General features: G+C 51.1%; 1 protein-coding gene across 11 annotated transcripts in view; it reads left to right on the top strand.

The window, feature by feature from the left end:
* ARHGAP39 (Rho GTPase activating protein 39) overlaps positions 1–25,712 on the top strand; it is a 144,501-nt gene that overhangs the window by 87,280 nt on the left and 31,509 nt on the right. For 7 of the 11 annotated variants that reach the window (XM_073999820.1, XM_045399404.2, XM_045399405.2 and 4 more), the window contains one exon: positions 10,126–10,557. In XM_073999820.1, the coding sequence (XP_073855921.1) occupies positions 10,126–10,557 (432 nt within the window). Of the gene's footprint in view, positions 1–7,581; positions 7,699–10,125; positions 10,558–25,712 lie in introns of all 11 variants that reach the window. The other 4 variants (XM_073999825.1, XM_073999823.1, XM_073999824.1 and 1 more) reach the window with 1 other exon arrangement.

Here is a 25,712-nt window from a genome sequence, read left to right as displayed (position 1 = left end):
CATCTTCTGTCAGGCCTTGTCGGGAAGCCTTCTCTGGCCTCTGACCCACGTGCCACGTGGTGTCCCTGGTGAACCCACCAGGCTGGCCCTGTGTTCTGCAGGATGACAGGTGAGAGACCCTTGGTGGCCTCAGGTCAGCTGGGAGCATGGAAGGCTGGCAGTTGGCACCAGGGTCAGGGCGTCGTGGGCCCCGAGGCAGCAGTGGTGTGGTGTTCCCTCTTGTGGGCGGGGCTCCCATGCGTCTCAGCCTCTGTAGGTTCCTCACACCCCTCTGTGCCCCTCAGCCCACATGCAGCCCTTGTCCCTTCCCTTGTCCTAAGTCTTCTGGAGGTGCTGGGGCCTGGCCTGAGCCCCCACCTCATAGGCACCTGGGCTGTGCCCGGGGCTGCGGATTCACAGCAGAGGCAGAGCCGTGTGGAGGCCTCCGAGCTCGTCCTGGGTGTCTCTGCCACAGGCCACAGGGACAGACCTAGCTTCAGGTCCCTGAGTGGGATGGCGGCGTTTGCCAGGACATGTGGGGGCCACCCTCTGCCCTGTGCACAGCCCCTCCCGGAACCTGGTTGTCCCTGGATTATGGGGTCACGGGAGTGCCTAGGGCCAGAGGGCCTCAGGGGGGAGCTGGATTATGGGATCTCCTGTGTCTTGGTAAAGCTGCCTCATGGTCACCAAGTTGGTGTCGTCAGGAAGAGGAATTGGGGGCTTTGTTCCATCCTGTTGGTGTCAGAGGAGTTCGTCCTCCCAGGAGGGGCTTCCTGCTGCCCTGCTCTGGGCACTCCTGTCCCCTGAGCCCTTCTGGGCCATGACTCCCTGCCCCAGGGTAGGCCTGCATGGAGGAGCAGCTGCTGGCTGCGAAATGAGGCCGACTGTGCTACTTATATAATTTATAGAGTAAAATTAACATTTTAAAATATGGAGACTACTTACGTTTTTTAAGTAAACTTTTAATTTTAGAACAGTCTTAGATTTACGTGGAAATGGCACAGGCAGCCCAGAGCCTCTGTGTCCACTGCAGGGTCCACTGTCAGGGTCCTCCGGCCGCTGACACCCTCACCTTCGTGCTGCCGGTGCCTTTCTACAGTTGACGAGCCCGTCGGGAACTGTTAGTAACGGAATCCACACCTTATTCAGATGCCTGGGCTTGCACCTCGTTTCCCTTTTCTGTCCACGGGTTCCACATGACATTGATCCTGACGTCCCTGGGCTCTTCTGGACTTACCCTCTCCTGGCATTTGGTGACCTACATGGCCTGGAGGAGGGCTGGCCCGGTGTTGCGTGACACACCCCTCGCTTGGACGTGCCTGATCTTTACCACAATTCACTGGGAGGAGGACCACAGAGGCGATGTGCTGCTCTCATCTCATGGTGCAGTGAACACGCACGAGAGTCCTGCCCACGCTGGCCGCGGTCGCCCAGCTGAGGCTGCTGAGGCTTTGCTTTGTCCCCCCCGCGCCACCATGCTGCCTCTGGCTGCGAGTCTCACCCTTGCTGGGTTTGACGGAGGCAGGCCGTGGGCATCAGGTGGCCAGCTGGGTCCCCAGCCCTGCTGGGTCTTACCTTCCCCTTCGTCAGGGTCGGGCCCTGGACTGAGTTTCTCCAGATACTTGGCGAGAGCCCCGCCTCCTGCACCCAGTCTGCCTCTCCCTGTGGTCCCCACAGTTCTGTCCCTGCCGCATATGGCTGCTCCTCCCGGCTGCTGAGGGAGGCTTAGGGCCGCCTCCCCATAGAGTGAGGCACATTTCTCTTCCTTTACAAACATGTTAGCTGACACACTGTGTGCAGAGAAGTGTTCGAGGAGGCGCAGGCTCATGATGCGCCCCACTTGGTGGGCAGCCTCTGGCATCACCGTTAGTTTGGTGCCTCTGTGAGCCTCAATGCAGTGCACAGCCTGCAGGCCCCTGCCTGGTTCCCTCATGCGGCATGCGTGCTCAGGACCCTTGGGGCGGCTCTGCTGTCTTGCTGGGTCTGTGGCCCTGCTCTGTCTTGCTGGGTCTGTACACCCTTGCTCCTGCCAGGTCTTAAGCTGTAGGCCCAGGGCAGCGAGTCCCCACAGTGCTGTCAACCGGCACCTGGCACATATGGCCCACCCATGTTCCTGCCAGCAGCGTCACTGGCTCCTTCTACCCCAGCTGTTCCCGTGGGGCTGGGACCACCCTTGCTGGTTTTCCTCAGTGTCTCGAGCTCTGCATTTCTCTGATAGTGATGGGCACTCTCTTCCACCTGCAGAGACTGGAGGCTGATCTGTCTAAAAATGTTTCTTCTGGCCAGGCGCACTGGCTCACGCCTGTAATCCCAACACTTTGAGAGGCCAAAGCGGGCAGATCAGGAGTTTGAGACCAGCCTGGCCAACGTGGTGAAACCCCATCTCTACTAAAAACAAAAATTAGCCAGGCGTGGTGGTGGGTGCCTGTAATCCCAGCTACTTGGGAGGCTAAGGCAGGAAAATTGCTTGAACCCAGGAGGCAGAGCTTGCAGTGAGCCAAGATCGCACCACAGCACTCCAGCCTGGATGACAGAGCGAGACTCTGTCTCAAAAAAAAAAAAAAAGTCTCTCTGCCCCTCACTCTCCCTCACGTGGACCCAGCGGGCCTTTCCCTCCCGCTTCCGCGCCCTCCCTCTCCAGGCCCCGTCCCATGCTGCTGGGCTTTGTCCTCTGACCATCCTGTGCTCTGTCCCTTCATCCTTTGGCATTAGTTTCTTCTTAAACCTGTATAACACGTTACTTTCAGGGATTTATTTTGACATTTTAGATTTTCCACTTAATTCTTTATACACCCTCTACATTTTCCTTCCTCTGTAGAAACTCATCTTGTCATGAACGCCAGTCACAGCAGTGTGCATTCCACGTGTGCTGGCTCCAAACCCGGACCCTGAGGAGCTGCTGTGGCCTCTCTCCTTCTCTCTTGGTTTTCGGTTGGTTCTTCCTTGTGCTTTCTTGGCTGTCATTTCTTATTTGATGCCTGTATTAGCCCGTTCTCATGCTGCAACTAAAGGCATGCTCGAGACTGGACAATTTATAGAGAAAAGAGGTTTGTGTAATTGACTTATGGTTCCACATGGCTGGGGACGCCCAGGGAACAATCATGGTGGAAGGGATGCAAATAAGTCCCTCTTCACATGGCGGCAGGAGAGAGAACGAGAGCCCAGTGAAGGGGAAGCCCCTTGTGAAACCATCAGATCTCATGAGAACTCACTGTCATGAGAACAGGATGGGGGAAGCTGTCCCGTGATTCAATTATCTCCACTTGTTCCCTTCCACGACACATGAGGGTTATGGGAACTACGACTCAGGAGGAGATTTGGGTGGGGACATAGCCAAAGCATATCATTGCCCATCCTGGTGTATGTGATGGGCCTGCAGCCACGTGGGGGTGCTGATGGCTGCTGTCCCACAGAGCAGACCGACAGCAGCCCAGGCCAGCCGGTGCCAGTGGGAACCGTCCTGGGGACGCTCCTGCTTCCCTGGGCAGGGCCTGAGCCCTGTGTCAGCATGGGACCCACCACCTGGAAATGGGCGTGGTACCTGCATCAGCCAGTTTTCTGGCCACTGCTCCAGGTTGAAGCCCAGTGTCTATGAAGGAGTCACACTCCAAGGCCGCTCCTGAGGCTGTCACTAAGGGCTCAGGGGAGCCTGGGACTGCCACATGGGGTCTGGCCTCCTGGGGAGAGAACTGTCCTCCACACTGCAGCCATGGGAGGGATAAGACTGGAAGACACTGGGGGTGTCCCGGGCACACCCTGTGGGGCAGAGGAGAGTGGAGCCCATCCCCAGGGTGTGGCCCAGAGCCGGGAGTGATTCTGGGCCGAGGGCTGAGCTGGTTGCACTTCCAGCAGTGTGAGAAACATCGTGGAAGGAATTCCTGTTGTATCCACTGCTGGCTGAGAATCAGCCCTGAGGCTGGGTGTGGTGGCTCACTCCTGTAATCCCAACACTTTGGGAAGCCAAGACGGATGGATCACTTGCGGTCAGGAGTTTGAGACCAGCCTGGGCAGCATGATGAAACCCCATCCCTACTAAAAATACAAAATAGCCAGCTGTGGTGGCACACACCTGTAATCCCAGCTACTTGGGGGGCTGAGGCAGGAGAATTGCTTAAACCTGGGAGGTGGAGGTTGCAGTGAGCTGAGATTGCACCACTGCACTCCAGCCTGGGCAACAGAGCAAGACTCTGTCTCCAAAAAAAAAAAAAACTGCCCTGTGTCATGGGGGTCAGGTAACAAGAGTGAAGAGCCCGGCTGAGCCATGGGGGTGCAGCTCTGCCCCTCGGGGAGAGCTGGGCTCCAGGGGGAAGGCAGGGCACCTGTCCACCTCCTTTCAACAGTTGCCATTTTTACTTGTGCGAGCCTTGGATTCTCTTTCCCATTTAAACTGTGGGTCCTGCAGGAGCCCACGAGGGTTGAGATTTAAGGGCATGGTGTGTGCAGTGGACTGCCACAACCAGCGACATCCTCAGGAGGCCCAGGCTGCAGCACATGGCACCGTGGGCAGGAGGAGGTCCTGGCCCTGCCAAGCCTCAGCCCTCTCTCCCTAGAGTGCTGAACTCTGAGGGTTCGAGGTGCACCATGTCGGTGTCCCTGTGTTTCTGACAATGGGAGACATTAACACTTCGTATCCTGGGCTGAGGTCAAGGGTCTCCAGGGAGAGTTGCCCTGGAGCTAAGGACCAGAGAGTGCACAAGGGGAAGCCGGTGCTGGGAACCCCTGGCGGGTCCCTCCAGGTTCCGTGTGAGCCGGTGCTGGGAACCCCTGGCAGGTCCCTCCAGGTTCCGTGTGAGCCGGTGCTGGGAACCCCTGGCAGGTCCCTCCAGGTTCCGTGTGAGCCGGTGCTGGGAACCCCTGGTGGGACCCTCCAGGTTCCGTGTGAGCCGGTGCTGGGAACCCCTGGTGGGACCCTCCAGGTTCCGTGTGAGCCGGTGCTGGGAACGCCTGGCGGGCCCCTCCAGGTTCCGTGTGAGCCGGTGCTGGGAACCCCTGGCGGGCCCCTCCAGGTTCTCTGTGGTGTGGTGATTTGGGATGTCCATGGAGAGAAAGAAGGGAGACAGGGGTGAGGCCCTCGGGAGGAAGGGTGAGTCTGCCATAGCATCTGGGGCTGGGACCTGCAGAGGCTTCTGGGTGGTCCCAGCCCTCCCTGCGGCGGGGTTTCCCTTAGTGGTGCTGTGGAAGCAGAGAGGGACGCAGGGCCAATCGGGAGAAGGCGTCCAAGCCCTTCAGAGACCTGGACGAGCAGAGGGAGACACCTTGGCTCTGGGTGGAGACCAAAGTTCCACCGAGACGCCTGGTTCTCCTTAAATGCATCCACAGGCTCTGTGTGGAGCCAACAAAGAGGTGATTCTCAGTTTCACAAGGAAGAACCAAGGGTCAAGGATGGCTTCAACACATGCCTGAGGGAGAGGAGAGTGTGGCTTTGGAAGCAACTTTACAAAGTCACGTAACTAAGACACTGCTCCAGCAGAGACAGAGATGGATGGATCAGCAGAGCCAGCTAGGAGCTCAGACACACTTACAGAAACTCGATTTTTTTTTTTTTTTTTTTTTTTGAGACCTCGCTGTCACCCAGGCCTGAGTGCAGTGGCGTGATCTCAGCTCCCTGCAACCTCTGCCTCCCGGGTTCAAGGGATTCTCCTGCCTCGGCCTCCTGAGTAGCTGGGATTACAGGCATACGCCACCACGCCCAGCTAATTTTTGTATTTTTAGTAGAGATGGGGTTTCACCATGTTGACCGGGCTGATCTTGAACTCCTGACCTCAGGTGATCCGCCCGCCTCAGCCTCCCAAAGTGCTGGGATTACAGGCGTGAGCCACCTCGCCTGGCCAGAAACTAGATTTAAGATAGAGCTGCCATTGTCCATCACTGAGGAAACAAAGCTATTTAACAAGCTGTCCTAAGATCCCTGTCTATCCATATGAGAAAATGAAATTTCACACAGTAAACAAAAATGAATGCAGGCAGATTAATGACTTCAGTGTGAAAAGCAACTTAGAATATCTGCTGGGCGTGGTGGCTCACGCCTGTAATCCCAGCACTTTGGGAGGCTGAGGCGGAAGGATCACGAGGTCAGGAGTTTGAGACCAGCCTGACCAACATGGTGAAACCCCGTCTCTACTACAAATACAAAAATTAGCCGGGCATGGTGGTGCATGCCTGTAATCCCAACTACTCAGGAAGCTGAGGCAGGAGAATCGCTTGAACCTGGGAAGCAGAGGTTACAGTGAACTGAGATCACGCCACTGCACTCCAGCCAGGGCAATAGAGCAAGACTCTGTCTCAAAAAAAAAAAAAAAAAAGAAAAAAGGAAATATCTGTGACCTAGAAGTAGGGAAGTTTTCTTTAAAAAGGTCAAAAGGGCTAGGCACGGTGGCTCACGCCTATAATCCCAGCACTTTGGGGAGGCCGAGGCAGATGGATCACCTGAGGTCAGGAGCTCAAGACCAGCTTGGCCAACATGGTGAAACCCCGTCTGTACTAAAAATACAAAATTAGCCGGGCATGGTGGCAGGCGCCCATAATCCCAGCTACTTGGGAGACTGAGGCATGAGAATTGCTTGAACCCAGGAGGCGGAGGTTGCAGTGAGCCAAGATCAGACCACTGCACTGTAGCCAGGCGACAAAGCGAGACTCCATCTCAAAAAAAAAAAAAAAAAAAAAGGAGAAATCATGAAGGAGAGATTTATGAATTCAACCAATTCAACCATATTAAAATTAAAAACCTATTTTCAGCAAAAGGTACCATGAAAAGTGAAAAGACAAGCCACACGGCCAGAGATCTTTAGAGCATAGACAGTGGAGCGGGAGGTGTCACCTAGGACGTGCGTTTCTAAATACACAACGCCGGCAGATCAGTAAGAAAATTGTAATGGGAAAGCTGTGTGTGTCTGGGGAGTGAGGAATGTCAGTGGCTTAGGAACATGAGGAAATGCTTGTCCACATTAATAATTAGAAAAATTAAAACCACATACATGGGATTCATTGTACTGATCTCTATATTTTTGTGCGTGTTTGAAATTTTCCATCATGGCCGGGCGCGGTGGCTCAAGCCTGTAATCCCAGCACTTTGGGAGGCCGAGACGGGTGGATCACAAGGTCAGGAGATCAAGACCATCCTGGCTAACCCGGTGAAACCCCGTCTTTACTAAAAAATACAAAAAACTAGCCGGGCGAGGTGGCGGGCGCCTGTAGTCCCAGCTACTCCGGAGGCTGAGGCAGGAGAATGGCGTGAACCCGGGAGGCGGAGCTTGCAGTGAGCTGAGATCCGGCCACTGCACTCCAGCCTGGGCGACAGAGCGAGACTCCGTCTCAAAAAAAAAAAAAAAAGAAATTTTCCATCATACATTTTGAAAGCAAAAATGGGGGTGAGGTAAAATTACACCAAATTCCACAACTCCTAGGTAACCCCGTCCTGTGTGTGTGTGTGGGGGGGGGGGACAGGATCTTTCTCTGTCACCCAGGCTGGAGTGTAGTGGCCGGATCTCAGCTCACTGCAACCTCTGTTTCCCAGGCTCAAGCCATCCTCCCACCTCAGCTCCCTGAGTAGCTAGGACCAGAGGTGCACCCACCATGCCTGGCTAATTTTTGTATTTTTTGTAGAGATGGGGTTTCACCACATTGCCCAGGCTGGTCTCAAACTCCTAAGTTCAAGTGATCCGCCCACCTTGGCTTCCCAAAGTGCTGGGATTACAGGCATGAGCCACTGCGCCCAGCCAGGTAACCTCTTTTAATATTTGGCTTTAGACTTCCGGTAACTTTCTACACAACTATATATATATAAACACATATGCCACGTCTAAAAATAAAGCTATATCACTTTATCTCATTATAAACTGTGACAGTCCTTCCTTGTCATTAACTTTGCATTTGAATTAAAACACCCCTGCAGGGAGATACCTTTTAGCCCTTGAGTGATGCGCCGCACAGGCCAGTATCAGAGTGCAGATACTTCCTGGAAACATTGCCCACTAAATCCTTAAAACTTTAAAACTGGACCCTTGGAAAGATTCATTGCATGTCATACTTGGAATACGCACCATTTTATAGGAAGATAATGTGTGGTTTTTTTTTTTTTCAAATGACAGTAGCAATCTTGTGAATATTGTGGAACACTTGGAAAATATAGAAAAACAGAAACCTCCGTAACCTACCGCCCCCACAACAGCAGCAGCAACAGCACTGCCAACATGGCAAGTTCTTTATCGCGCGACTCTTAGAATTCCAGCCAGCAAGGGTAGACGGTGTGCTGGCCACCACAGCACTGCCAACATGGCAAGTTCTTTATCGTGCGACTCTTAGAATTCCAGCCAGCAAGGGTAGACGGTGTGCTGGCCAGCTCAGTGGAGCATGCGGGCAAGAAGTGTCCACGATGCTGAAAGTCGTGGGTGAAAGTGGAAGAGAAACAGGATGTCATGGGCCTTAAGGAATCCCCACGGGCTCCTCGTAGCCGGAGAGACGGCACAGGATGCTGCAGTGGGGAACCCTGGGGGGCGCCCAGGCCGTGGGCAGACCCCGGCTGTGCCTCCACGTGCCGAGTGGTTGTCTCCTGAGCTGCTCACCCCCACAGTGCAGGCGCCTCGCCTCATTCTCCTCCTGTGGCCAGACCCCTGAGCCAGCTCCTTCCCCACATAAGGCCCTGAGCACACCCACCTCATGGCCCCACATGGAGTGTCCCTCGGTGCCTCCTGCCTGCGGCACCCAAACACGGAGGAGCAAACTGCGTCCAGTGGCCAGGGCCTGAAGGAGGGCTTGGGTGACGGGGCGTGTTTCTCAGCTGCTCATCTGCCTCAGCAAGAAACAGATCCAGAACCCGAAGGGCTGCTGCTGGGGCTGCCGCCACTGTGTGAGGGCCTGGCTTCCCCAGCTGGCCTCTGCGGGGTGGCGCGGACAGACTCCGCCTGGATCCTTGGTGCTGCACGATCTGGTGCGCTGCACGTCACAGCCCGTTTTCAGAGCCACTGTGCATGTCACAGCCCGTTTTCAGAGCCACTGTGCCCTGGCCTGGTTTCAAAGGGTGGGATGTGGGATGAAGGTCGCCCCCGCAGTCTGTGCTGGCCGCCCAAGGGGGGCTCTTTCTGTCCTTGACCTGGGGGAGCTGTAGGCGGCCCCCACTAGCATGTCTGGGCCTGTTGTCCGCTGGCCCTTCTGCCCTCACCACTCGCCTCTCCTTCTGCTGAACCCCTGGGATTAGTGCCTTTTCCCTGGAAATAAGACCCCTCACCAACCCGGTGATGGTGAGGACCAGGCCTGTCACAGGGTTAAGAGACGGATGCACGGACCCATGGTGACGCCTCCTGGCAGCGGCTTTGCTGAGAGGCGCTCTGTGCCTCTAAGGGTTTTTATTTCTGTGTAGAAATGTGGAAGAGGCCTGAGAAACATTACTGAGCTGGAGGCTGTGCCCCCCAGCGGGGTCTGAGGGCCGGGTGGAGACTGTGCCCCCCCAGCGGGGGTCTGAGGGCCGGGTGGAGACTGTGCCCCCCCAGCGGGGTTCTCAGGGCCGGGTGGAGACTGTGCCCCCCCAGCGGGGGTCTGAGGGCCGGTTGGAGACTGTGCCCCCCCAGCGGGGTTCTCAGGGCCGGGTGGAGGCTGTGCCCTCCAGCAGGGTCTAAGGGCCAGCTGGGCTCTTGGCCTTGCTACTCTGGGGGCCCTTGGGAGAACACAGCTTGGGAGCCCAGCAGCACTTAGCTGGCCCTGAGGCCCCTCCAGACCCGACCCAGAGTGGAGGTGGTGGTCCAGTTGCATCAGAGGGGCTACTGAGCAGGTGTGCAGTTGAGCAGGTGTGCAGTGGTGACTCACAGGCCCTTGCCACGATCCTGCAGGACGGAGCGGTGGGCAGTGGGGTTGTGGCCTGGGTGCCTGTGAGGACAGCAACCTGCAACCACAACCAGTATGTCCCCACGTGGCATGGGGCCCAGGACCCCCAAAGGGCTGCACCACCCTGGGGCACTGGAGGCTCTGGGGGCCTCCCTGGGTGCGGGGTGCTCAGGAGCGCAGCAGTCAGGGACGGACTGGGCTTGGGTTTGCTGTCCTCTGTGACAGGATTTCTGGGTTTTGCAGCTGGGGCTGGAGTCGGGGTCTGCAGGGGTGGGAGGCGCGGGTCCAGGACGCCGTGGATCCAGCCATCCTAACGCTGTCTCTCCCCAGGTTGGAGTGGGTGGAGATCATCGAACCGCGCACCCGCGAGCGCATGTACGCCAACCTGGTCACCGGTGAGTGCGTGTGGGACCCGCCGGCCGGCGTCCGCATCAAGCGCACCAGCGAGAACCAGTGGTGGGAGCTGTTCGACCCCAACACGTCCCGCTTCTACTACTACAACGCCAGCACGCAGCGCACGGTGTGGCACCGGCCGCAGGGCTGCGACATCATCCCGCTGGCCAAGCTGCAGACGCTGAAGCAGAACACGGAATCCCCACGCGCCTCGGCCGAGAGCAGCCCCGGGCGCGGCAGCAGCGTCAGCCGCGAGGGCAGCACCAGCTCTTCCCTGGAGCCCGAGCCCGACACCGAGAAGGCGCAGGAGTTGCCAGCGAGGACCGGGCGGCCCGCGGCGTTTGGGGCCTTGAAGGAGGACAGTGGCAGGTGAGGGCGGGGGCAGGTGCTGTGGGCGGGGCCGGGTGAGTAGAGTGGAGGGGCCAGGTGAGAGCAGGACTGCTGAGGGTGGTGGGCGGGGACCCAGGGGACTCAGTGTCCCTGCGAGTGGCCAGAGCCTCGTCCTTGGCTGTGGCAGTCACCGCTGCTGTCCCCAGTGAGCACTTTCCTGTCTCTCTGGGCAGCAGAGCCTGGTGCTCAGCCTCAGGTTTCTGGGTCCTCCAACCTCCCTCTCGCTGGCCCAGCCCTGGCAGGTGGTGGTTCCTGAGGGCAGTGTCTGAGGGGCTCACCCAGCTCTCTCTGCTGATGGGAGATGCAGATGTGGGGATTTGGGTGCAGGTGTGGGGTATGTGGACCTGGGGGGCCCAGGTGGGGGGTGCAGATCAGTGTGGACACAGCTGAGGGGTCTGAGCAAGCTTGGAGGTGGCCCTCCGGAGTCACAGTGGCTCTGAAGGAGCACAGCCTATGTTGGTGGGAGCCAAGGAGACCCCTGCCCTCAGAAGCAGGAAGAGGTCAGGGTAGAGCACAAGGGCCCCCAGGTGAGTGCACCTTAGGAAGCGAGTCCAGAGAGGACAGTGGGGAAGGGCTGAGGCAGGCTGGACAGTGGGGAAGGGCTGAGGCAGGTGGCAGACGGGCAGGACAGTGGGGAAGAGCTAAGGCAGGTGCCTCATGGCGGGTACAGGGTGTGCTCTGGGGTCCCATGGGGTCATGGATGGCGAAGGTAAGACTCTGGCGCAGGGACAGGAGGCCAGGCCTTCCCAGAGCCCAGGCTGTGGCCCAGGGCAGACAGAAGCCTGGCCACTGCAGGGGCGGATAGAGGCTCCTCGGAGAGGATGGAGGAGAGGCTGGACCCCAGGGAGAGAAAGGCAGGGGATTGGTCTCCCCCAGTACCAGAGTTTCGGTGCTTGGCTGAGGTTGCCAGGGGAGCTGAGGCCCAGAGGATTTCTGCAGAGGTGGGAAGGAGCCTGTTGGACTGCTAGGCTCATCTGAGGCTTCAGAAGAGGGATTCAGAGCATACCACAGAGCTTAGAGGACAGCAGGTTTCCGTCCCACCCTGCTGAGGTGCAGGCACAGAGGGAGGCAGGCAGCAGGTTCACCCTGTGGCCCCAGCCTGGCAGGATGAAAGGGAGGCCAGGGATGGAGCCTGCTGCAGACTGGGCAGGAGGTGGGGCAAATCAGGTGTGGAGGAGCCACTGGAGCACACCAGGAAGATGGTGTTGACGTCGGCATTCAGGGCGGAGTGAAAAGTGGAGGCTCGGGTGTGGCGTGGGTGAGCAGTGCAGAAGGTGGGCACAGGGAGGACCAGAGCCTACATTTCACATCCCACCAGCAAATATGAGGGTTCAAAGTTATCCACAGCCTTACCAACACTACTTACTTCCCTTTTTAGATTTCTTTTAGCTATTGTAGCCGCTGTGAAATGTCTCATTGTAGTTTTGGTTTGCATTTCCTTAATAACTAATGATATTGAGCCTTTCTTTACTTTCTTCTTTTTTCTTTTCTTTTTTTTTTTGAGATGGAGTCTCGCTCTGTCACCCGGGCCGGAGTGCAATGGTGCCATCTTGGCTCGCTGCAGGCTCCGCCTCCCAGGTTCACACCACTCTCCTGCCTCAGCCTCCTGGTAGCTGGGACTACAGGCACCCACCACCACACCCGGCTAATTTTTTGTATTTCTAGTAGAGACGTGGCTTCACCATGTTAGTCAGGATGGTCTCAATCTCCTGACCTTGTGATCCACCCACCTCAGCCTCCAAAGTGCTGGGATTACAGGCGTGAGCCACTGCGCCTGGCCCCTTTTTTCACTATCTTGATGATATCGTTTGAAAAACAAAGGTTTTTGTTGTTTTTGTTTTGTTTGTTTGTTTTTGAGACAGTGTCTCTGTCTCTGGGGCTGGAGTGCAGTGGTGCAATCTCAGCTCACTGCAGCCCCCACCTCCTGGGCCCAAGTGACCCTCCCACCTCAGCCCCCCAAATAGCTGGGACTACAGGCACATGCCACCACACCCGACTTATTTTTGTATTTTTTTTATAGAGATGGGGATTTCACTGTGTTGCCCAGGCTGGTCTCCAACTCCTGAGCCCAGGCAGTCTGCCCCCTATGCCTCCCAAAGCTCTGGGATTGCAGACATTAGCCAGCGTGCATGGCCAAAGTACAAAGTTTTTACTTTTGGCCAAGAAAGGTGGTGCACACCTGTAATCCCAGCACTTTTCGAGGCCAAAGAGGGCAGAACACTTGAGGCCAGGAGTTTGAGACTAGCCTGGCCAATGTGGCAGAACCCTGTCTCTACTAAAAGTACCAAAATTAGCTGGGAGTGGTTGTCCACACCTGTAATCCCAGCTACTCGGGTGGTTGAGGAAGGAGAATCACTTGAAGCCAGGAGGTGGAGATTGCAGTTAGCTAAGATCGCACCACTGTACCCTAGTCTGGGTGACAGAGTGAGACTCTGTCTCTAAAAAAAAAAAAAAAAAAAAAAATATATATATATATATATATGTATATGTATATGTATATATATATATGTGTATATATATATAGACTAGTCGTAGATTTGGGTTTATTTCTTGGCCTCTCAATTGATTTGCATTGATCCATATGCCAGTACCACATTGTTTTGATCGCTGTAGCTTTGTAATATGTTTTGAAACTGGAAAGTGTGAGTCTTCCAGCTTTATTCTCATTTTTCAAGGTTGTTCTGGCTATTTGGAGCCCCTTGCAGTTCCATATGAATTTGGGGATTGGCTTTTTCACTTCTTTTAACAACAACAACAACAACAAAAAGAAAGCTTTTGGAATTTTAGATCTGTGTGGGGGATTGTGTTGGATCTGCAAGGTGGTATTTCATCCAAGCAATATTAATTTTTTTTTTTTTTTCTGGAGATGGAGTCTCACTCTGTCGCCCAGGCTGGAGTACAGTGGCGCGATCTAGGCTCACCGCAAGCTCCGCCTCCTGGGTTTACGCCATTCTCCTACCTCAGCCTCCCAAGTAGCTGGGACTACAGGCGCCTGCCACCATGCCTGGCTAATTTTTTGTCTTTTAGTAGAGATGAGGTTTCACCATGTTAGCCAGGATGGTCTCGATCTCCTGACCTCGTGATCCACCCACCTCAGCCTCCCAAAGTGCTGGGACTACAGGTGTGAGCCACCACACCAGGCCTAATTTTCTAATCCATGAACAGAGGATGTCTTTTCATTTGCTTGTGTCTGATTTTTCTTAGCAGTGTTTTATATTTTCTAGTGTATAGTCCTTTCACCTCCCTGGTAAAGTTTATTCCTAGATATGTTCTTCTTTTCAATGCTGTTGTAAGTGGAATTTTTTTGTTTGTTTCTGGATTGTCCATTATGGTGTATGGAAACATAACTGATTGTGTGTTGTTCTTGTATTGTGCAACTTTGCTGAATTTCTGTGTTAGCTGTAGTAACCTTCTTTTATATTCTCTGGGATTTTCTATATATAGGACTGTGTCATCTGTGGTTAGTGATCGTCTTACATCTTCCTTTCCAATTTGGATGCCTTTTTCTTCTTCTCAACTGATTGCTCTGCGTAGGATTTCCAGTGTAGTGTTGAATGGCAGTGGTGAAAGGGGCTTCCTTGTTCTGCCCTGATCTCAGGGGGAAAGCTTCCAGTCTTTTCTATTGAGCAGGTTCCTTGATACTCCTTGTGTTCTCAGTGGTTTTATCATGTGGATTTTGTCAAATGCCTTTTCTGCATCAGTTGAGATGATCATGTGGTCCCCCCCTCAGTCTGTCTATCAGTGTGGTTCATTACACTGGCTGGTGCCGTGTTGAACCATCCTCGAGTGTGTATTCCGGTCGTCACAGCAGCATCCGTGTGCATCTGAAAACCAGAGGAACTGCTGGGCGCGGTGGCTCACGCCTGTAATCCCAGCACTTTGGGCGGCCGAGATGGGTGGATCACGAGGTCAGGAGATCGAGACCATCCTGGCTAACATGGTGAAACCCCGTCTCTACTAAAAGTATAAAACTTAGCCAGGTGCAGTGGTGGGCACCTGTATTCCCAGCTACACAGGAGGCTGAGGCAGGAGAATGGTGTGAACCCGGAAGGCGGAGCTTGCAGTAAGTGGAGATCGCACCATTGCACTCTAGCCTGGGCAACAGAGCGAGACTCCATCTCAAAAAAAAAAAAAAAGAAAAGAAAACCAGAGGAACCTCCGTGTGAACTTTCATGTGATCCATGAGACCCATGTGAGCAGTCTCATGCCTGCAGTTAAGCACACACCAGAGCAGGCCAGGAGTCCTTGCCCTCCAGCAGCATTTCCCAAAGGAGATGATACGGAAAGGTACAGAATTTAGACTGTGTGGAGGTTAAGGAATAAAGGACGTTTGTGACGTGTACAGGTGGAGCTCCGTGGAAAGGTGACTGCAGTATCTGGTTTATGGTTTAAATGAAATAAGCGAAAAACAAACCTATTGGTTTGCTGCAAATACTGACGGCAGTTAAATCCTATGGTCCCTCTGGAGAACAGCTTCTCCCAGCCAGAAACGGGCAGGAGCTCATCTTGCACAAGTCGAAGCCAGATTTATAACTCCCTCAAGAGCCTGTGCTGTGCTGCAGCGCTACAATCTCCTGTTTCCTCTCACTGAGCGGAACGGACAGCTTCGGGCCTGCAGAGAACTCCTCAGAGAATTGCTATCAGAGAGGCCGTGGGTCTGGCCTTAGCCCTGCCTTGTCACCCATGGCTCAGGGCCCACTCTCTGGGGACTGGAGTGTCCATCTCTTTTCAAAAATATCTCAGGAATTCTGGGGTGATGTGGGGCTATTGGGGCCAGGACTTCCATGAGAAGCTCTATTGGAGTTTTTTTTTTCTTTCTTTCTTTTTTTTTTTTTGAGACGGAGTCTCGCTCTGTCACCCAGGCTGGAGTGCGGTGGCACAATCTCAGTTCACTGCAACCTCTGCTTCCCGGGTTCAAGCGATTCTCCTGCCTCAGCCTCCCGAGTAGCTGGGACTACAGGCGCCCGCCACCTCGCCCGGCTAATTTTTGTATTTTTAGTAGTGACAAGGTTTCACCACGTTGGACAGGTTGATCTCTTAACCTCGTGATCCGCCCACCTCAGCCTCCCAAAGTGCTGGGATTACAGGCGTGAGCCGCTGCTCCCGGCCACTCTGTTGGGATTTTGACTAGAATTGTGTTGAATTATGGATTAGTTTGGGTAGATAGGTGTCTTTATAATACAGTCATGTGCCACATAACATTTCAGTCAGCAGCACGCTGCATATATGAGAGTGGTCTCATGGATTATAATGGAGCTGAAAATTTTATATGACCTAGTGTGGTTGTGTACAACACTGTAGTCACAAGTCTGCGGTGACGCCGGTGTAAACAGACCCACCGCGCTGCGGTTCGTGCGGAGGACAGCACGTGTGGTCATGAAGGGTGCACGGCACTTGATCATGATGATGATACATGACTATGTCACTGGTTTATTATTCACTCTACTATAGTTTTTATCATTTAGTGTGCACTTACTTAAAAAAAAAATGCCTTGAAGTCAACTTTTAGAGTTTGTGGTGCCATTGTTTCTCTTTGGTTAGAATTTGCCTCCTTCATCCATCCGGTCTATTTCTTGTAAATGATGTATAGCCGTTTGGCTTATATTTTAAATCTAGTCCAAACACCCGTCTTTTGTTTGGCAGGATTGTTACAGTCATTGATGAGATTGCCGCTGTAACAAGAGGGTTTAGTTCATCATCTCATGTTCTGCTCGGCTTATAAGCTTTTTTTTTTTCTTTCTTTTTTTTTTTTTTGAGACAGAGTTTCATTCTTGTCACCTAGGCTGGAGTGCAATGGCACGATCTCAGCTCACGGCAACCTCCGCCTCCCAGGATCAAGCAATTTTCCTGCCTTGGCCTCCTGAGTAGCTGGGATTACAGGCATGAGCCACCACGCCTGGTTAATTGTTGTATTTTTAGTAGAGATGTGGTTTCACCATGTTGGCCAGGCTGGTCTCGAACTCTTGACCTCTAGTAATCTGCCCGCCCCAACTTCCCAAAGTGCTGGAATTACAGGCCTGAGCCACTGCGCCAGCCTCAGCATATAAGCTTTTCTGTTGTCCTCTCTGTCTTCATGTTCCCCACACCTACTACTCTGTGTTTTTGTTAACATTTGGATGGATATCTTCCTGCCCTTGCCCTGATGTTTCTGTCTCTCCAAGTGTGTCAACTTTATGGAAGGAAAATTGAAAGGCAATAAACCACACACTTTTAAAGCATGTATTTTGTTTTTTGTTTGTTTGTTTTTTTTTTTTTTTTTTTGAGACAGAGTCTCGCTCTGTCGCCCAGGCTGGAGTGCAGTGGCCGGATCTCAGCTCACTGCAAGCTCCGCCTCCCGGGTTCACGCCATTCTCCTGCCTCAGCCTCCCGAGTAGCTGGGACTACAGGCGGCCGCCACCGCGCCTGGCTAGTTTTTTGTATTTTTTAATAGAGACGGGGTTTCACCGTGTTAGCCAGGATGGTCTCGATCTCCTGACCTCGTGATCCACCCGTCTCGGCCTCCCAAAGTGCTGGGATTACAGGCTTGAGCCACCGCGCCCGGCCTAAAGCATGTATTTTGGTAAGTCTTGTATGTACACACCCATGACCATCACCACAATTAAGGCACTTTCCACTGGTGCCAGAAGCCTCCTTGCCCTCCTGTCCCCCTGCCTGTCTCTGCACAATCCGCCACGTTCCTAAGGAACCGTCCATCTACCTCTTTCACTGTAGATTAGTTTGTGTTTTGTAGAATTTTACATAAAAGGGCTCAAGCAGTATGCTCTCTTTTTTTTTTTTTTTTTTTTTTTTTTTTGAGACGGAGTCTCACTATGTCGCCCAGGGTGGAGTGCAGTGGCCGGATCTCAGCTCACTGCAAGCTCCGCCCCCCGGGTTTTTACGCCATTCTCCTGCCTCAGCCTCCCGAGTAGCCGGGACTACAGGCGCCCACCACCTCGCCCGGCTAGTTTTTTGTATTTTTTTAGTAGAGACGGGGTTTCACCGTGTTAGCCAGGATGGTCTCGAACTCCTGACCTCGTGATCCGCCCGTCTCGGCCTCCCAAAGTGCTGGGATTACAGGCTTGAGCCACCACGCCCGGCCAGTATGCTCTCTTTTTTGTCATCTTCCACCGCATGTAACTGCTTTGACATGTTGTTGCATGTATCAGTATTTATTCCTTTTCCCTGCCTAGTAGGTACCACTGTATGGATGTACTACCTTTTGATGGGCATTGGGGTTGTTTGGAGGTTTGTGCTATTACAGATAAAACTGCTGTGAGGCGGGGCGCAGTGGCTCAAGCCTGTAATCCCAGCACTTTGGGAGGCCGAGACGGGCAGATCACAAGGTCAGGAGATCGAGACCATCCTGGCTAACCTGGTGAAACCCTGTCTCTACTAAAAAATACAAAAAACTAGCCGGGCGAGGTGGCGGCGCCTGTAGTCCCAGCTACTTGGGAGGCTGAGGCAGGAGAATGGCTTAAACCCGGGAGGCGGAGCTTGCAGTGAGCGGAGATCCGGCCACTGCACTCCAGCCTGGGTGACAGAGCTGCCTGGGTGACAGAACGAGACTCCGTCTCAAAAACAAACAAACAAAAAAAAAACTGCTGTGAACGTTCATGTACAAGTCTTTGTTTGGACATACATTTTTATTTCTCTCAAAATACCCAGGAGTATTTTGAGGCTCTGTAGTTAGGTACATAAACATTTAGGATTATGTCTTCTTGACGGATCAATCCCGTCATCATTGACCCTCTTTGTTCCTAGAAATATTCTTTGCTCCAAAATCTACTTACATTAATATTGGCACTCCAGCTTTCTTTTGATTCGTGTTAGCATGGTACTTCTTTTTTCAACCTTTTACTTTTTACCTATTCTTTTGTCTTTATTATGATTTTTCTTGTAGTCATCATATTATTAGGTCACATGTTTTTATTCAATCTGAACATCCCTGCCTGTTTATTGGGGGATTTAGACCATTAACACAATGCGATGATGTATATGGTTAGGCTTAAATCTGTCATCTTGCTGTTTGGTTTGTTGTCTCTTTTGTTCTCAATCCCTTTTTCTTTTTTTTTTTTTTCCTTCTGCATTAATCAAGCATTTTTAAATTCACCTTTATCTCCTTTTGTTGGATTCTTAATTATGGTCTTTGCTATTTGTTAGTGATTGTTTTAGGGTTTATGTATTATCTTAACTTATCATCATCAACTTTCAAATGATATTATCCCACTTCATAAATGATGTAAGAACCTAACAGCATTTATTAGGCTCCATTTCTCTCCAGTTTTGTCCTGTTGCTGTCAAGTATGTTACTTTTCTACATGTTATCAATGTCTCAATACATTGTTATCATTTTTACTTTAAACAGTCAGTTATCATTTAAAGAGATTTTAATACTAAGCAAACATTTCTACATCAGCCCACACAGTTCCTGTTTCCCGTGCTCTTGATTGCTTATGTGGATCCAGATTCATGTCCATCTGGTGGCATTTCTTTCTGCTTCAAGGACTTCATGTAACATTTACTGAAGTGCAAGTCTGCTGCTGGTAATGACTTCTTTTAGCTTTTGTGTTTTTGAAAAAGTCTTCCATCATTTTTTTTTTTTTTGAGACGGAATCTCACTCTGTTGCCCAGGCTGGAGTGCAGTGGTGTGATCTCAGCTCACTGCAACTGCTGCCCGCCAGGTTCATGTGATTCTCCTGCCTTAGCCTCCCGAGTAGCTGGGACTACAGTCGTGCACCACCACACCCTGCTAATTTTTGTATTTTTTTTGATAAAGACAGGATTTCACCATGTTGGCCGGGCTGATCTCGAACTCCTGACCTCAGTTAATCTGCCCACCTCAGCCTTCCAAAGTGCTGGGATTACAGGCATCAGCCACCACGCCTGGCCTCATCTTCATTTTTGAAGGCTACTTTTGCTGGGTGTAGGTTAAGATTTATTCTTTTTGCCACTTCATTGTCTTCTGGCTTGCATTATTTCTAACAAGAAATCAGCTGTCATTCTTATCTCTGTATTTCTTTACATAACGTGTCTTTTAACTCTAACTCCTTTCTTTTTTTTTTTTTTGAGATGGAGTCTTACTCTGTCACCTAGGCTGGATACAGTGGTGTGATCTCGGCTTACTGCAGCCTCTGCCTCCTGGTTTCCAGCAAATCTCCTGCCCCAGTCTCCCAAGTATCTGGGATTAGAGGCATGCACCACCATGCCCAGCTAATTTTCTATTTTTAGTAGAGCCAGGGTTTCAACATGTTGGCTAGGCTGGCCTCAAACTCCTGACCTCAAGTGATCTGCCCACCTTGGCCTCCCAAAGTGCTGGGATTACAGGCATGAGCCACCATACCCAGCCAATTTCATTCTATTTTTTTGAGACAGGGCCTGGCTCTGTCACCCAGGCTGGAGTGGAATGGCATGATCTCTGCTCATTGCACCCCTTTGCCTCCCAGTCTAAACCATCCCCCGACCTCAGCACCTGAGACCACAGGTGCCCACCACCACACCCAGCTTGTTTTTGTATTTTTGGTAGAGATGGGGTTTTACCATGTTGCCCAGGGTGGTCTCAAACTCTTGGACTCAAGCGATCCACCTGCCTTGGCCCCCAAAGTGCTGAATTTACAGGAGTGAGCCACCACACCTGGCTCTAGCTCCTTTATTTTCTCTATTTTGCTCATTTTAAGCAATTTGCTTAAGATAGGCGTTTATGTCATTTTCTTCATGTTTCTTATGCTTGGGGTTCATGTAGCTTCTTGGACCTATCAGTTTATAGTCTTCATCACGTTTGAGAAATTTTCAGTCATTTTTTTTCTTCCAAAACAAAACTTTTTTTTTTTTTTTTTTTTAAGGCAGGGTCTCGCTCTGTAGCCCAGGCTGAAGTGCAGTGGCACAATCACAAATGATGGCAGCCTCAACCTCCCGGGCTCAAGCGATCCTCCCAATCCTCCCACCTCTGCTTCCTGAGTAGCTGGGACCACAAGCTTACACACCTCCATACCCTGCCAAATTTTTTTTTTTTTTTCTGTAGAGATGGTGTCTCTCTGTGTTTCCCAGGCTGGTCTCAAACTCCTGGGCTCAAGCGATCCTCCCATCTCAGTCTCCCATAGTGCGACAAGTGTGAGCCACTGTGCCTGGCCCTTTCCTTAGATTCTGTGTGTGCCCAAACCCCCACCCAGCACTCCAGTTATGTTTCAGGTCACTTGAAGTCGTCCTGCAGCTCTCTGACTCCATGGGATGATTTCCTCTTCTCTTTTCTTTCCTTTTCTTTCCTTTTTTAAGATGGAGTCAGCCGGGCTCAGTGGCTCAAGCCTGTAATCCCAGCACTGTGGGAGGCCGAGACGGGCGGATCACGAGGTCAGGAGATCGAGACCATCCTGGCTAACACGGTGAAACCCCGTCTCTACTAAAAAAATACAAAAAAAAAAAAAAACTAGCCGGGCAAGGTGGCGGTGCCTGTAGTCCCAGCTACTCCGGAGGCTGAGGCAGGAGAATGGTGTGAACCTGGGAGGCGGAGCTTGCAGTGAGCTGAGATCCGGCCACTGCACTCCAGCCTGGGTGGCAGAGCAAGACTCCGTCTCAAAAAATAAAAAAATAAAAAATAAATAAAATAAAATAAAAAAGATGAAATCTCGCTCTATCGCCCAGGCTGGAGTGCAGTGGCACAATCTCGGCTCACTGCAACCTCCACCTCCTGGGTTCAAGCGATTCTCCTGCCTCAGCCTCCCGAGTGACTGGGATTACAGGCACACGCCACCACACCTGGCTAATTTTTGTATTTTTAGTAGAGACATGGTTTCACCACATTGCCCAGGCTGACCTTGTACTCCTGACCTCAAGTGATCCACCTGCCTTGGCCTCCCTGAGTAGTGGGATTACAGGCATGAACCACTGCGCTCAGTCCCACTTTCTCTTTTTTCTTTGTTTTTCCTCTTTGTTTTTTGTAGGTTTAATTTTGGATCATTTCTATTGTTGTGCTTTCAAATTCACTAAACTTTTTTTTCTTTCTAGTGGTGGATTTGATTTTGTTTTGAGGCAAGGCCTTGCTGTTGCCCAGGCTGGAATGCAGTGATGCAGTCTCGGCTCACTGCAGCCTCAACCTCCTGGGCCCAGACAATCCTCTCAGCCTCCCAAGTAGCTGAGACTACAGGCACATGTTACTACACTGGGCTAATTTATATATATATAATTTTTTTTTTTGAGATGGAATTTCGCTCTTGTTTCCCGGGCTGAAGTGCAATGGTGCAATCTCGGCTCACAGCAACATCTGCCTCCCAGGTTCAAGCAATTCTCCCGTCTCAGCCTCCCAAGTAGCTAGGATTACATGCACATGCTTCCGTGCCCGGCTAATTTTTGTGTTTTTTAGGAGAGACAGGGCTTCATCATATTAGTCAGGCTGGTCTCGAACTCCTGACCTCAGATGATCTGCCCGTCTTGGCCTCCCAAAGTGCTGGGATTACAGGCTGAGTCACTGTGCCTAGCCAATTTTTTACTTTTTTTTTTTTTTTTTTAAGAGATCTCACTATGTTGCCCAGGCTGGTCTCAGACTCCTGGCCTCAAGTGGTTCTCCCACCTCAGCCCCTCAGAGTGCTCATATTATAGGTGTGAGCCTCTATGCCCAGCCCCAGTGTATTTTTCATTTCAGACATCATAATGCTTATCTCTAAAGCTTTGATTGGGTTCTTTTTTGTGTATTTTATGTCTCTACTTAACATATTCAGTCATTTCTCTAGCTTTTTGAACATACGGACTTTAGTAACTTTTAATGTCTTTCTCAATGGCTATCATTTGTGTCAATTTGGGGTTAGATTCAGCTGATTGAGTTTTCTTATAATCGTTCCCCCTTTTTTCCCCTTCTCCAAGTTATTGATAGAGATTCCGTGCATTTTGAGCAAGAACTTAAATCTTGTGAGCAAAAGTTGTTTGATATATGAGGAGAAGCCATCCCAGCAGAGGAAGCACCAGTGCCACGTCCCGAGAAGGAAGAGTATTTGGTGTGCTCAGGGAACAACGGGGGGCTGGTGCTGTTGCTCCGAGAAACCAAAAGGAGTTGGCATTCCTATCAGAACCAATTGCAGATGTTCATCTGTTGTTATTTGTGATGACATTTTACACGCTTCATCTGCAAAAATGTCTTTTTACACAGATAGATACTGCCAAATACTGGTATCAGTCCATGAGCATATGATTTGGAAGACATTTATCAAATTCTGCTGGATCTATATTTTGAGCTCAGAAAATATATCTGCTGCAAATTTGTGTGGGAATGGAAATCTCACTTTCTGTTTTAATTTTAGACACCATGGGAAGTAGATAAAGCAGCTTGACATTACTTTTTTTTTTTTTTCTTTTTTTTGAGACAGAGTCTCGCTCTGTTGCCCAGGCTAGAGTGCAGTGGCGCCATCTCAGCTCACTGCAAGCTCCACCTCCCGGGTTCATAACTCTCCTGCTTCAGTCTCCCGAGTAGCTGGGACTACAGGCTCCTGCCACCACACCTGGCTAATTTTTTGTGTTTTTAGTAGAGACCAGCTTTTACTGTGTTAGGATAGTCTAGATCTCCTGACCTCGTGATCCGCCCGCCTCTGCCTCCCAAAATGCTGGGATTACAGGCGTGAGCCACTGTGCCCAGCCAACATTACTTATGATTCAGACGTTAGTTGTCATCGAAATAACTTTACTGCAATATAAGTTTCGCACGTAAGCACCGTTTGCTTTGTAATGTTAGGTTGAATTCATTAAGAAATGTTGTCAAGTCTGCAACAAAAATTAATTTCCAAAGTCATTAATTGTGCATTTATTTATTTTAATTAGTTAATTTTTTTTAGAGACAAGGTCTTGCTGTTACCCATGCTAGAATGCAGTGGTGCAATCACAGCTCACTGCAGCCTTGAACTCCTGGACTCCAGTGATCTTCCTCCAGAGCAGCTAGGACTATAGGCATATGCCACTGTGCCCAGCTAATTTTCTTTTCTTTTCTTTTCTTTTCTTTCTCTTTTTTTTTTTTTTTTTTTTTTTTGTAGAGATAAGGTCTCACTATCTTGCCAGGCTGGTCTTGAACTCCTCGCCTCAAGTGATCCTCTTAACTCAGCCCCCTAAAGCATTGGGATTTTAGGGCTGAGCCATGATGCCCAGCCCTTTTTAGTGTTTAACAGTGGTTGAGGGAGGTTTTTCTCATGCAGAAAATTTTAGTCTTGGCCCAGAGTTTTCTAAAAAATGACAGTAAAACTTTGCCACTGCTAAGCTGTTGAACTTTGTGTGCTCAGGAATGTGAGAATATGTATCATCGATTTCTGACAAAAATTCATGGAACTAATGATGGCTAAGTCATGAGAGTGCATGGAGTTCATGTTGACGCCACTGTTTCAGTAACTCCTAATAGATGCAAATATTTTTTACAAAGTATCTGCTAATGAATAACATAATCAACATAGGCTTATATTTTCACATGATCTTCAGTTTTCATATGCTTTGTAAGTTTGTCTAAGTAAGCCTTTTCTGATCCATGTATATTCTTAGCATGATCAGTTGTAGTTCATCTTAGTAGATTCCACTTCAGGTCATACAAAATTAGTATTTTTACAACTTATTTGAAAATACTGTGTGTTCCAGTTGTTCCACGTAGAGCAAGTGATAGAGGCTAATTTTTTGGTCACTTCAAGCTCAACATTGACTCCTTCAAACACAGCAGTACCAGTAACATCTGTCAGCTCATTAAGAGCCAAGGAAACCACTGGGGTCCTATGGAAACCACTGGAGTGAGTCCGATGAAAACCACTGAAGTCCAGTGGAAACCACTAGGGTCTGATGGAAACCACTGGGGTCTGATGGAAACCACTAGAGTGTGATGGAAACCACTGGAATCTGATGGAAACCACTGGAGGGTGATGGAAACCACTGGAGGGTGATGGAAACCACTGGAGTGTGATAGAAACCACTGGGGTCTGATGGAAACCACTGGAGTGTGATGGAAACCACTGGAGTGTGATGGAAACCACTGGAGTCTGATGGAAACCACTGGAGTCTGATGGAAACCACTGGAGTGTGATGGAAACCACTGGGGTCTGATGGAAACCACTGGAGTCTGATGGAAACCACTGGAGTGTGATAGAAACCACTGGAGTCTGATAGAAACCACTGGAGTGTGATGGAAACCACTGGGGTCCAGTGGAAACCACTGGAGTCTGATGGAAACCACTGGGGTCTGATGGAAACCACTGGAGTGTGATGGAAACCACTGGAGTGTGATGGAAACCACTGGGGTCTGATGGAAACCACTGGAGTGTGATGGAAACCACTGGGGTCCGATGGAAAGCACTGGAGTCTGATGGAAACCACTGGGGTCCGATGGAAACCACTGGAGTGTGATAGAAACCACTGGGGTCTGATGGAAACCACTGGAGTCTGATGGAAACCACTGGAGTGTGATAGAAACCACTGGGGTCTGATGGAAACCACTGGAGTGTGATAGAAACCACTGGGGTCTGATGGAAACCACTGGAGTGTGATAGAAACCACTGGAGTCTGATGGAAACCACTGGAGTCTGATGGAAACCACTGGAGTGTGATAGAAACCACTGGGGTCTGATGGAAACCACTGGGGTCAGATGGAAACCACTGGAGTGTGATGGAAACCACTGGGGTCCGATGGAAACCACTGGAGGGTGATGGGAAACACAGGAGGGTGATGGAAAACACTGAGGTGTGATGGAAACCACTGGAGTGTGACGGAAACCACTGGAGTGTGACGGAAACCATGGGGGTCTGACGGAAACCACTGGAGTGTGGTGGGAACCACTGGGGTCCAGCGGAAACCACTGGGGTCTGACGGAAGCCACTGGAGTGTGGTGGAAACCACTGGGGTCCGACGGAAACCACTGGAGTGTGACAGAAACCACTGGAGTCCGACGGAAACCACTGGGGTCCAACAGAAACCACTGGGGTCCGACGGAAACCACTGGGGTCCGACGGAAACCACTGGAGTGCAATGGAAACCACTGGGGTCCTAGGGCTGTTGTGTTGCTCTCACTGTCCTCAATTCCTCAAGCAACTTTTCTTGCCAAAAGGCTAATAGTCTTAAGCAAGTTTATCATCTCTTGACACAGTTTTAGATGCTGTAATCAACACAAGGTCATTAACTTCCCATCAGTGAACAACGAGTGAGTCACGTG

Source organism: Macaca fascicularis, chromosome 8 (genome assembly GCF_037993035.2).
Source record: "Macaca fascicularis isolate 582-1 chromosome 8, T2T-MFA8v1.1".
Lineage (NCBI taxonomy): Eukaryota > Metazoa > Chordata > Mammalia > Primates > Cercopithecidae > Macaca > Macaca fascicularis.
This window is presented reverse-complemented; position numbering and strand designations above follow the sequence as displayed.